This window comes from Bos javanicus, chromosome 8 (genome assembly GCF_032452875.1).
Source record: "Bos javanicus breed banteng chromosome 8, ARS-OSU_banteng_1.0, whole genome shotgun sequence".
Lineage (NCBI taxonomy): Eukaryota > Metazoa > Chordata > Mammalia > Artiodactyla > Bovidae > Bos > Bos javanicus.
Genome location: NC_083875.1, coordinates 91663289 through 91676376, shown reverse-complemented (window position 1 = coordinate 91676376; position 13088 = coordinate 91663289). Strand labels below are relative to the sequence as shown.

General features: G+C 41.7%; 1 protein-coding gene across 6 annotated transcripts in view; it reads right to left on the bottom strand.

Moving 5' to 3' along the window:
- PLPPR1 (phospholipid phosphatase related 1) overlaps window positions 1-13088 on the bottom strand; it is a 611864-nt gene that overhangs the window by 41093 nt on the left and 557683 nt on the right. For 5 of the 6 annotated variants that reach the window (XM_061426348.1, XM_061426350.1, XM_061426349.1 and 2 more), the window contains 2 exons: window positions 12264-12338; window positions 11642-11830 (listed from right to left, as the gene is read on the bottom strand). In XM_061426348.1, coding sequence (XP_061282332.1) covers window positions 11642-11830; window positions 12264-12338 — 264 coding nt within the window. The remainder of the gene's footprint in view (window positions 1-11641; window positions 11831-12263; window positions 12339-13088) is intronic. The other variant, XM_061426351.1, reaches the window with a different exon arrangement.

Here is a 13088-nt window from a genome sequence, read left to right as displayed (position 1 = left end):
AAAATTCTCCAAGCCAGGCTTCAGCAATATGTGAACCGTGAACTTCCTGATGTTCAAGCTGGTTTTAGAAAAGGCAGAGGAACCAGAGATCAAATTGCCAACATCTACTGGATCATAGAAAAAGCAAGAGAGTTCCAGAAAGCATCTATTTCTGCTTTATTGACTATGCCAAAGCCTTTGACTGTGTGGATCCCAATAAACTGTGGAAAATTCTGAAAGAGATGGGAATACAAGACCACCTGATCTGCCTCTTGAGAAATTTGTATGCAGGTCAGGAAGCAACAGTTAGAACTGGACATGGAACAACAGACTGGTTCCAAATAGGAAAAGGAGTTCGTCAAGGCTGTATATTGTCACCCTGTTTATTTAACTTATATGCAGAGTACATCACGAGAAACGCTGGACTGGAAGAAACACAAGCTGGAATCAAGATTGCCGGGAGAAATATCAATAACCTCAGATATGCAGATGATACCACCCTTATGGCAGAAAGTGAAGAGGAACTCAAAAGCCTCTTGATGAAAGTGAAAGTGGAGAGTGAAAAAGTTGGCTTAAAGCTCAACATTCCGAAAACGAAGATCATGGCATCTGGTCCCACCACTTCATGGGAAATAGATGGGGAAACAGTGGAAACAGTGTCAGACTTTATTTTTCTGGGCTCCAAAATCACTACAGATGGTGACTGCAGCCATGAAATTAAAAGACGCTTACTCCTTGGAAGGAAAGTTATGACCAACCTAGATAGCATATTCAAAAGCAGAGACATTACTTTGGCAACAAAGGTTCATCTAGTCAAGGCTATGGTTTTTCCTGTGGTCATGTATGGATGTGAGAGTTGGACTGTGAAGAAAGCTGAGTGCCAAAGAATTAATGCTTTTGAACTGTGGTGTTGGAGAAGACTCTTGAGAGTCCCTTGGACTGCAAGGAGATCCAACCAGTCCATTCTGAAGATTAGCCCTGGGATTTCTTTGGAAGGAATGATGCTAAAGCTGAAACTCCAGTACTTTGGCCACCTCATGGGAAGAGTTGACTCATTGGACAAGACTCTGATGCTGGGAGGGATTGGGGGCAAGAGGAGAAGGGGACGACAGAGGATGAGATGGCTGGATGGCATCACTGACTCGATGAACGTGAGTCTCAGTGAACTCCGGGAGTTGGTGATGGACAGGGAGGCCTGGAGTGTTGCGATTCATGGGGTCGCAAAGAGTCGGACACGACTGAGCGACTGATCTGATTTGTTTTACACATGGTAATGTATATGTCTCATGGCTATTCTTTCAAATCATCCCACCCTCTCCTTCCCCCACTATGTCCAAAATTCTGTTCTTTATGTCTATGTCTCCTCTGATACCCTGCAAATAGGATTATCAGTACTATCTTTCTAGATTCTATACATATGTGTTAATATATATTTATCTTTCTCTTTCTGACTGACTTCATAGTGACTCTTGATAAATTTGTCTTTCAAATATGGAAGCCCAAATTTCAAATAAATAACCCTGGAATATAATACATCAGTTTGGTGAAATCTTTCAGAATTCATGTCTTTACAGTGTTTTAAGGAGATCTGATAAGTCATAGGAGAAGGCAATGGCACCCCACTCTAGTACTCTTGCCTGGAAAATCCCATGGAAATGCAAAATATTTAGAAGATAGTGTTCTAGATCGCAAAATATGATGTCTGAAGAAAAAGTCACTGGAAGACGTATTATCATTTAGTGTTGTAAGGGGGATCCACTGCATGTTCTATGTGGCTGTTATCACAAAAGGCATCTAGAGATCCTGGAATATAGGTTTTGGGTTCATGTATATACTAGCTGTAGCTCTGATACTTGGCATATCAAAGTCATTGCTGTTTATTTTTTTTGTTTATGATTTTATTTTTTTTTAATTAGTTTATTTATTTTAGTTGGAGGCTAATTACTTCACAATATTGGTGGTTTTTGCCATACATTGACATGACTAAGCCACGGGTGTACATGTATCCACTCATCCTGAACCCCTCTCCCAACTCCCTTCCCACCCGATCCCTCTGGGTTGTCCCGGAGCAACAGCTTTGAGTGCCCTGCACTGGTCATCTATTTTACATATGGTAATATATGTTTCAACGCTAGTCCCTTATATCATCCCACCATCTCCTTCTCCCACATAGTCCTGTTTCTCAAATGTAGGCTCTGGAGTTGAAATCTCAGTTCCCTCCCTTCTTGAGGGGTGATTTTGGGCAGATAACCTTTCCAAGCTTTTTTTTTCCTCCATGATTTTAAACATGAGGGTAATAACTATATCAGAAAATTATTGATTATTAGAAATGTATATAAAAGCATCTAGAGAAGCTCAAAGAGTATTTGTTGCTTTCACTTACTGGTTGGTCTAGGCAAGAATGTGTGCTGAAATTGATTTAAAAACTGTCCTGGGTTAAGGAAACATGGTATAATTCAAGCTCTGCCCTGCCCCTAACCAGGTGTTCAGTCTTGGACCACTTGGCTGACCTCTCTGGTTCCTTATCTGTCAATCTCTCATCTGTTAGACTACAGTGGCCCCTAACCTTTTTTTTTTTTTTTTTAACACCAAGGAGCAGTTTCATGGAAGACAATTTTTCCATGGACTGGGGAGGGGGAACGGTTTCAGGATGGTTCAAATGCATTGCATCTATCATGTGCCTCATTTCTATTACTATTACACCAGCTCCACCTCAGATCATCTGACATTAGATCCTGGAGGTTGGGGAGCTCTGTAGGAGACCTTTAAGTTTTTCTTCCAAGATCTTTGTTTTTATGATAAAAACTGACAAGATAGGGCTGATTAAGGGAACTGATATCACATAATTGGGCTTCAGTCTCTCTTCTGTTGGTTAAGCTCTCCAGGGCCAGCATAGGTTCTTATAGTAATTCTCCCTCCAGCCTTCATTCACTTTTCAAACCCAACAGGGCTTTGCCATCATGAAATAATCTTCCCTTGGAGCAAAGTGGACACAGCCTCCTCCAGAGTCATCACACTGCCTGAGACCTGTCACCTGTGTTTCTAAAGGACAGCAGAGGCTGGCAGCCCCTCCCTGGGTGTGCAGGTAGCATGCTCTGAGGAAGAGAAGAGGGTTCTCTGCACACTTCTTAATAACAGTGTCTAAGTAGCTGCAGAGCTTTCAGTCCCAGGGAGTTGTAGATGCTTCCAGTATCCTCATTGGGAGGCTTCTTTACTCGCGAGCATTTCTGAGAAAGGCAGGCATGGTTTTTGCTGTGTGTGTTGTGTGTTCACACGTGTTAGTCGCTCAGTTGTGTCTGACTCTTTGCGACCCCATGGACCAATAGATCACCAGCTTCCTCTGTCCATGAGATTGTCCAGGCAAGAATACTGGGGTGGGTTTCCATGCTCTTCTCCAGAGGATCTTCCAGGCCCAGGGATCGAACCTGGGTCTCCTGCGTTGCAGGCAGATTCTTTACTGTCTGAGGCCCAGGGTTTTTCCTGTAGATCCTGTTTAAAAGTGACCCAGGGGATTTTAAGCATACTGACCATGCTGCCCAGCATCTTCATGTTCTGTTTAATCTTTCCTGATGAGTACCAGTGACACCTCAGATCTGCAGAGAGGATTCTAGTCTTCTGGCCTGCTGAGCTGTGCTTGGTTCAAGACCTCTTGACGTCTGCTTTATCACACTTGAGTGTAAATAAAGGAATTCAGCTGTAGACATTTCTATGCCTTTCAAAGCTGAAGGCTTCGATAGAATCAAGGTTATTTGGATGACGGCTTTGGAAATTATCCAGCAACTCAGATAATAAGTGTTTTGTGGATTGGAGAGTCGTCATTACTGCTTTCCATGTGGCTCAGCTAGTAAAGAATCCACCTGTAATGTGGGAGACCTGGGTTAGATCCCTGGGTTGGGAAGATTCCCCTGGAGAAAGGAATGGCTACCCACTTCAGTATTCCGGCCTAGAGATTTCCATGGACTGTATAGTCCATGGGGTTGCAATGAGTTGGACATGGCTGAGTGCCTTTCCCTGTCACTTTTCACTTACTGGTCTTAATCCAGGGGCAGCACCTACCCATTCAGAAGGCTCTGAAATCGACACTTGCTATGAAGTGTAGCACCAAGGTGGCACACTGCCTTGCCAAAGCAGGGTGTTCTCTTGAACTTTTTTTTTCCCCTTTCTGAACAGTGGATATAAGAGAAATGGGAATTTAAAATGATTTAGCTAAAATACTGCTCTCAGTAAAAAGTAAAATGCATTGTGATCACCAAGTAAACTCATCATCACATAATTTTAGGCAAATGGGAGTCTTTTCAAGAAACAAATTATCAAAACTCCTAACACAATCATCTAATCATCAGTCATTAAAAGAAGCATTGTAAAGGTGGTAAGGAACATCTCAAAGGTGTAAGGACATCTCGCTGTCAGATGATGTCAGGTAAAAAACAGTCCATAAAGGAATTTGGAGCATTCATCCATCACATGCATAGTAAATAGGGAAATAGATATTCTTCTTCAAGGTTTTGAAAAAATCCACAGCAGTTAATGAGGATATTTATAACTCTTTCCCAGGGAGGGAAAAATGTAAATTGTAATGATTAAGTACATTTGCAATAAAGAAAATGTATTCATGGTAGAGATAAATATATATAGGGACTTCCCTGGTGGTTCAATGGTTCAGACTTCACGTTTCCACTGCAGGGAACATGGGTTCGATCCCTGGTCAGGGAACTAGGATCCCACATGTTGCATTGTTGGGCCAAAATAAAATGAAAAATCAGCACTGGCTTCTTATTAAAAAAAAAAAAAATCATGTGATGATGTACAAAAGGGAAAAGATGTGAATGATGATGTATTAAAAGGGGTTTCAATAGCTGCGGCTGTTCAGAGCCGGGAAGAGGCAGATGACAAGGCACTCAGGTGCCGACCCTGTCTCCTCTGCTGCCGCAGCTGCGCTCCTCATCAGCCAGGCAACAGATGTGCCTTTGCCCAGGGCCCACTCTCTGATCCACGCTGTGCTTTGAGCTTTTGTATTCACTCCCAGAGCTTCTGGCCTAGAAACCCCCCAAATGAAGAGTCACAGTTTCCTCCAGAGTGGGCCTTTCTATCAAATGATGCTTGTCTCTTCCTTTCCTAGGAAATTCTCGTAGTCTTGTGCATGTATGCTCACGTGCACGCTTGCATGCAGACCATGAGCTGTGTCGATTCTCCTGGGCTGGGCGTCAAACGTTCTGCTGTTTCAATTCTAAGTACTCCTGTCACTTTGTTGTGAGGCCAGTAAAGGTTTACTAGCTATTTTCTCATGCCCTGTGGTGCTGGCACTGAGATACAATACGGGTAAATCAGATTCTCCACCGAGTTAAATCCTCTTATCCAAAAAGGCTCTCTGCCTTTGAGTCTGTGAGTTTATTCAGGGGGCCTGAGGCAATTGTGAGCCGGGGTTTCCACGTTGGTCAGAACACACCCTGCAGATTTCTTGGAAGCCTGGGCCAACACTTTTGGCTAAATGGTTCTGGACACAATAAATACTCCAAGCTCTAACCTTTCCTAAGTCCCTGCACGGTTGCTCCCACGTGGCCTTGCCTCCACATGATGCTGATCCTTTCTGACAGCGAAGCACAGAAGGAGAAATAGGAAGTGACAGATCAAACCCACAGCAGAGTCCTTTCCCTTGTGCCTTTTCTTGTGCATCCCTGCAATTAGCACCCATCCTCAGAGACACACGGCAGTGCAGGGCGTTAGCTTGTCCTCTAGCACATCAACCACAGAATACACAGAACACCATGGATGAGTCCAGGTTGAGGTGCCTTCTTAGAGAACTGCCATTAGTTTGTGTCACATGTCACCCCTGAGGAGTCCTGCCTTCTTTCTTTGTCGTTATCGTTTGTTGTTTAGTCTCTAAGTCATGTCCAACTCTTTTGTGATCCCATGAACTATAGCCCACCAGGTTCCTCTGTCCAGCATTCCCCAAGCAAGAATACTCTGGAGTGGGCTGTCATTTCCTTCTCCAGCAGATCTTCTCAACCTAGGATTTGAACCCATGTCTCCTGCATTGGCAGGAGGACTCTTTACCACTGAGTCACCAGAGTAGCCCTGCCTTCTTTCACTCCAGGGAAAATAGGAAATGGGTTTAAAAAGGAGTAAACACATACTGTACCATTCTGAGAAACCCTGCACACACACACAAACACACACAGGCTGTGCCTTTATGTGTAACCCTTGGCCAGGCACAAATTAAACTCCAGAAAGAAAGTCAAGAGAGACTAAGGAGTTGGGAATCTGACATTTGGAGCCTCCAATTATAAGGTTCAGCTCTTAAGGAGTATTAGAACCAGAAAGACCTTGGAGATCATTTAGCCCAAGCCTACCTTTTACAGATGAGAAATCCAACCCACAGAGGGAACAGGCCTTATCAGAGGCCATACAATTACTGGGATGGAAAGCCATAACTGACATCCCTCCTTCTCTTGACAGAGCAGACCTGAGACAGGGTGACTCTGCAGCATGAGGATGAAGGATGCACACTCGGGGGGTAGGGGTGTGCTGAGTTTGGCACTTGGGATCTGTGTTCAGGTGGCCTGATACAGACTGCTCTCGGATATGCTGTACCTCTCCAAGAGGGACAGAAGTGAATACGGCTCCCTGCTCCCAGGAGGTGTCCCTGAGCATCAGGAGAGGTCCACTCTCTGTCCTGCAGCTGCTCACTTATTTTCAGGTTTCGGGGGAAGATCAAGCACCACAGCAGGGTTTCAAGGCCACTGGACTCTCTGCCATTAACCCATCAGCTGTAATCAGTGCTGGGTCCTAGCAATGCTCCTCATTTGAGAGGAAAATAAAAATAGAATCAAATGGGTGGGTTACTGTCCATTCACATAGAGAACTAGCTGCAGCCTTCGGCAAATCATTTAACATGGCTGAGTCACAAGTAATGTAGCTAATGACTGTCTTCCTAAATGAACTCATAGACTCAGAGTCAAAAATGAAGGAAACTGGACCATACACTTTCTCTATGCTCTTTGAGATATCTCTTTTCTATTTCTCTGGGATGCTATGAGGATAAATTAGGCAAGGACTGCAGGATACAAGAAAATTAAAAGGAGTTATCCTTGCCATCTTCATTTACGGAATATTCCTCAGCACATATCTTTGAAGGCCCACCATCATTATTGGTCACACTTTTCTCCCCAGGAAGAAAAGGAATGGAATGTCCAAATCAGAGCTCCATACTTGAAAACGAGAGTAGAACTCTAGATCCTTAAAATTCAGTTCACTGTCCAGTGGCCATACTCCCTTGGCTTTCCATCACAGCATTTGACCACATGTTAGTTCATATCATTTGGGGGAAAAGGAATATGATCCGAATTCATGGTTTGAGAAGAATTTCAGCTGAAAATCTTAGAATGAAATCTATCATCTTTACCCAGAGAGAAGAGAAATTCCTCATAAAGTTGTTTTATTTTTGTTTTTTGGTCATATGTGTTTTTGTTTATTAGAATTGCTGTTTAAATCTTACTAAATATTGATCATTTCATAATTATGCCAGAAGAATCAATGTTTTAAAAATATCTTTCAGTTTGAAAATACTGCATTGATGTAGAATTTAATTGTATAGCAGAAGAAAAAATAACTGTTCCATTAGCACTCAGAGATAATAGCTGTACATTTTAGTTTCTTGCCAGTTTTTTTTATGTATAATTATAAATTTGGGACTAGTAACACACATACAGTGTCTTCTTAGGGTCTGTTAAATATTCAGAGCCACAGACAACCACATGTCTCATTTGGCACTGGTCCACTTGGGAGGAACTAATAGCTTGCCAACTGGGTAGCCTCACTTGCTCTTCTTCATCCTGTTTCCTTGCAGTGATCCAGTGCAGCTCAGGTGCAAGGAGACCATAGACACATCAGAGGATGCAGGAGCCACCTTGGCTTACAAGACTTATTGTGTCCCATCAGAGTCAATAAATGGTGCAGCAGTTCCACAGACATAGCTTCCAAGTTTCCAGAGTCACTTGCACTGGGAAATCATAGCATGGCACCGTCTTGGGTAATCTCAGTTCTCTGAGTCCAGGGGCAATTCACCAATCAGGGGTTAATTCTGCCTAGCAACATAGCTGATACATACCCTCTTTTTCTGGAGAAACGGAGCTAGAAAACTAAGAGAATCTAATATTCTCTTATAGAAGGGAAAAAGCTTTTACCTCTGATACTAGATACAATTTTTTAGCACTCATAAAAATCTTTTCATTAAATCATAAGCATGCTTCATTTCTCTTAGAGGTGTTTCAGAAATATTATGGCCTCATAATGAGTTTGGACAATCCTCTAGTTCTGTGTATTTAGCTACCACCAAGTATCCTACTCTTAAAGCTGACTGAACATCCCTACTCTGGTTATCTTCTTAACATAAATTCAAGGAATGGAATTAATGGGTTCAAAGTTTATAAAACTCTTAGTACATCTTTGACCAGCTGCCCTTCAAAAAGAAAATGTCAGTTTACATTTTTTTAATGGCCAGTTTCTTTAAAAATATTATTTATTTATTTTTGGCTGCACTGGGTCTTCATTGCTTTGCACAGACTTTCTCTAGTTGTGGGGAACTACTCTTGGTTGAGGTGCATGGACTTCTCATTGCAGAGGCTTCTCTTGTTGTGTAGCATGGCTCTAGGGTACATGGGCTCAGAAGTTGTGGCTCCTGGGCTCTAGAGCACAGGCTCAATAATGGTGGCGCAAGGGCCTAGCTGCTCCATGGTGTGTGATATCTTCCTGGATCAGGGATGAAACCAGTGTCTCCTACGTTGGCAGATGGATTCCCCACCACGGAGCTACCAGGGAAGCCCCTCAGTTTACATTTTGACTCAAATTGTATGAAAGTATCTGTACCTTTAACAACACAGGTTATACTTCTTTAAAGCACTTGCCAATTTTACATGGGGAAAATTCTGGACTATAAAAAACTACTTTCCTGTGATAATTCATGAGTTTAGAAATGTTTATGTACAAACAATTTATTTTGTTAATTGTCTATTTTTGTCCTTACCCATCTTTATTTTGGGAAGTTCATCTTTTTAAGTAGTAAGAATATTTACATGGGAGTCTCGTATTCTGCAAATATTTTTACAGTCTTTATGTACTTTTTATTTTGGTAGAAACGCTTATTTTTCAGGTAGACAAATTTATCAGTCCTCTTCCATCTGCTTGCAATTAACATTCCTAATGCTTTTGTGGATGTGTATATAGACTTTCTAAGTGTGTGAAATCCCTATTTTTCTTGCTTTATAATGTGCATTGAAAAGCTTTCCGCTTATTTTAAGGCTCTGGAACAGTTTTATAGTTACTGATTTTCTATGCCTTGAAATTTTTTTTTTTTTATGCCTTGAAATTTTGAAGGAATTTTATAATAGTTATGTGTCTCCAATGATATGAGATAAATTTTAGACAGTTTAAAATTTTCTCTATTGTTATCTATTCAGTTTTCTACTTCTATTAAAGGCATTGTTATATTTTCATAGAATGTTATCAATTTTATTGAGAGGTAAGCATGTATTTGCACAGACCTGAATCTACAATTTTAACAAAACTATAATACTTTTAAACATTTATATATTTTTGCTTATGTATTTTTTTCCTTTTTTTTTTTTTTTTTACTTCTGTCTTTCTTCTGTTAGAACACGGGGATTGTACATTTTACTTATCAATCCTATTGTTTTCTGATTCATTGATTTGTTCATAATTTTTATTGATCTGCTTCCTTTGCTTTCCTTAGTTTTTCTCTTTCTTTTTTTTAAAGGAAAAATGTCTCTATAATTACAAAAAGTAATTGCAGGAGAGCCCAGGCAATGATATTTCCTGGGACTAGCAAGAAGATAGGTAAATGTTAGTAAGTCAATGGATCTCTCATCTGAGAACATGAGAAAATGGTATGTTTATGGGACAGGAAGAAACCAGGACCTGATTCCAGCTAAGCCCAGTGCCTCTGGGTAGAGCCACCATTAAGCCGTTCCAGATAGAACCCAGTGTAGCCTCTAGGCTTTACCTGGGGAGCGAATTGTATCATCTTTTGAGATGCCTGGAAGTGGGTCTTTCTCGTAGTCCTTGGGCTGGTGAGAAAGGAAAGTTAAGAGGGGCACATCCCCTATCACTCTAAACAGGGGGTGTCACTAGGGTCTCAGTGGAATCTCTAAACAGGAGATGTCACCAGGGTCTCAGTGAAATTGCTAAACAGGAGGTGTCACTAGGGTCTCAGTGGAGTCTCCTCTGCAGGGAGAGGAAGTTCATCTGTGATCCTGAAGAAGGTGAAGATCAGTTTCCAGTTTTTCTTTGTTTCCCCTACTTCTAACCAGTTAGTGCATGCTAGACACTATGCCAAGTATTTGTACGAAGCATCTTAAGTCTTGATAACTCTGTGAACTAGGCAATCACATTATCCCTGCTTTGGGGGGGCCGAGTGGGAGGGAACAGGACAGTGACTTGCCCGGAGTCACACAGACAGGATGTCCTGTAGGTTGGACTGCAAAGCTTGTGTTTTTCACCACCACGAGAGACCATGTTTTATCACAGCTGATCCTAATTCCTACTGCAGCTTTATCATTTAAGGGGGAGCTTGTCAAGCCTAGAATTAATGATAAAAATGAACTTAAAGTACTCATTATGTGCATATTCTCCTCTAAATTCGATTCCATGTCTCATCTTAAAGCAAGGAAAACATTTGTACTGAAAACAATACTTGAACTGAACATCTGAGTAATCAGTACACTCTTCTGCATGCCAGTGGTTATTTTTATTACTGTCCCAAAGAGAGGGGAGTGGGGAATGAGGGAGAAAGGGTAGGAGAGGAGGGGAGAGTTGAGGGGGAGGAAGCTTTGGAAGAAAAAAGGGGCAAATGATAAATGATAACTGTTGCAAATGATAACATCCCAACTAATCTGACCCCATAGCATGTACAAAGAAATGTTTATTTTAAAATACAAAGTCATTTTTTAAGTTAAAATTAAGATGTCTAAGTGTTAAATCACTTTACTAGACAATACAGATCTGTGAGTTTTATGCTTTTGAAACAGTCTCCCTAGAGGACTGTTGGGCCATTTTTTTTTTCCCCTCATGAGAGAGAAGAGTGCAATCAATGAAGGTAAAGTTGCAACTTAATTGAATGTCATGCAATGTGAGCAGAGCCAGAGCTGCCCAGAATAAATCACGGCAAATCAGGTCAAGCGATTTCTCTCATCTCCGGCCTCTCTGGAAGTTCAGTCAGAAGAACAGGAGATGCAGGCTGTGGGGGATTCTGTTCCAATCTGACGTGAGTCTTTATATCAAGGCCAGCGTTTACATTTACAACCTCTTCTGAATACACACAACGCACACCATACTTTTGTTTTTTTCAAGAGCACAAATGCTATACTTAACATGACAGCCACTCATGACTATTGACTTACATATTCAGACATACTTTAAAAATTATATATATTTCAATTCAGGCACTGAAAAGCAAAAGCCACCTGTAAAAGACAAGGCCTACTTAGATGAGATTTTATGCAGGGCTCTACTCACCCCGGACCGGAAAAGGACACATCTAATAAGGCTGCTGCTGTATGCCCAGGAAGAGAGGAAAGAGGAGAAGAGGCAGACAGAAAATGTTGTTTAGGACCCAACAGGAAAGAGGGAGATCTCTTTCTGTACTTACAATAGCAGTTGGGGTGGCCGCCAGCACACAGTAGAGCAGCAGAGGGGTGATGAAGCTTTCCTCCTCTGTCCCCGGGTAAGGCTTCATTAAGTCTCCGTCCTGACAGAAGAATCCTTGGATATGCACCTGAAAAGTGTCAGTGCATTCGAAGTAGTAGGCAAGCAGCACTGTCCCAGCCATGATGACAAGCTGAAAATACAGCATGGCCACACAGAGACATTAGCAGGGCTTCGGAGCTGTGCCCGCCCCTCAGAGCATACTCCCTCCATCACCCGGCAGCTCTCCTTGTACTGGTACTGGCAGTGTCTGCGTGTCTGGCTCCACGTGCGCTGGGCTCAGGGAGTGTGTGCTTACTTGTCTGCCTTGTAACATCTGTTATATAAACCTTCCAGCAAATAAGAACGGCTCCCATCTGAGAGGCAGACCACAGCATCGCTTGTAGAGAGACCCAGCTTCTGCTGTCCCCCACCCCGCGCCCTTCCCAGAGGATGCGTGGGAACCAAGGCGATGCTGCCATTCAGGACAGAGGTGAAAAGTCAAAGGACAGTGGCATATGAATTGGCCAGATGTAGCATGAGATCTGCTCATGGAAAATTTCAGAAAATATTAGAGATAAACTTACCTTATTACAAAGTATTAGAGGCAGGTAAATGATGAACGAATGCGCAAATGAATGAATGATCAGGAAAGCTAAAGCCTAGAAAGGTTAAGGGAAATTTTCAGAACCACACCCTAAATTAATGGCATGGATAAGAACATCGTACAGGTATCCTATATCGGTCATAACTCTTATCCTTTTCCAAAAAAATATTACCTTTATTCCAAAAATAAAGGTAAGGCTTTCTACCTTTAATAAAGGTTTTCTACCAGTCAATAAAGGACTTTGCTGATGATGACATCTTATTCTATATGTACTTCATAAGGTTTGGACACAAAAAGGGACACAGTTTTATCCTTTCGTTTAGCTCAGACATGTCCCAGATACTCACTGAGGTTTAGATGAGGCCTTTAACAGGTGTGAGGAGTTGGGGGACTATGGAAACACCATTATTTTCCTCATTCACAATTGAAACACCAAAATGGCAAGATGAGATGGTGATAAAGGTTGACAGAAAAGAGGTCTTTGAGATTATAAAATTATGGAAAATTAAGTTGGAAAAGACCTTGGAAGTTTTCCCATATAAAGCCTTTATTTCATAGATGAGAAAACAGAGGCCCAGCAAGGAGAACTAATTACTGCTGGATTATCCAATAAGTAAACCAAACATGTGCTTACACTGACAATCAGCAAAGCAAGGAAACTGAAATGGAGAAAAAGTATTTTAAAATGTTGATTTGTTTAAAAGTATCAAAGTAATCATTTTGGGAGAAATTAGAACTTGGTAGTGTGTCTTTTATGGCTTAAAAATTGTTTATGTGTGGAAGTACATACAGGGCAGGGAGGAAG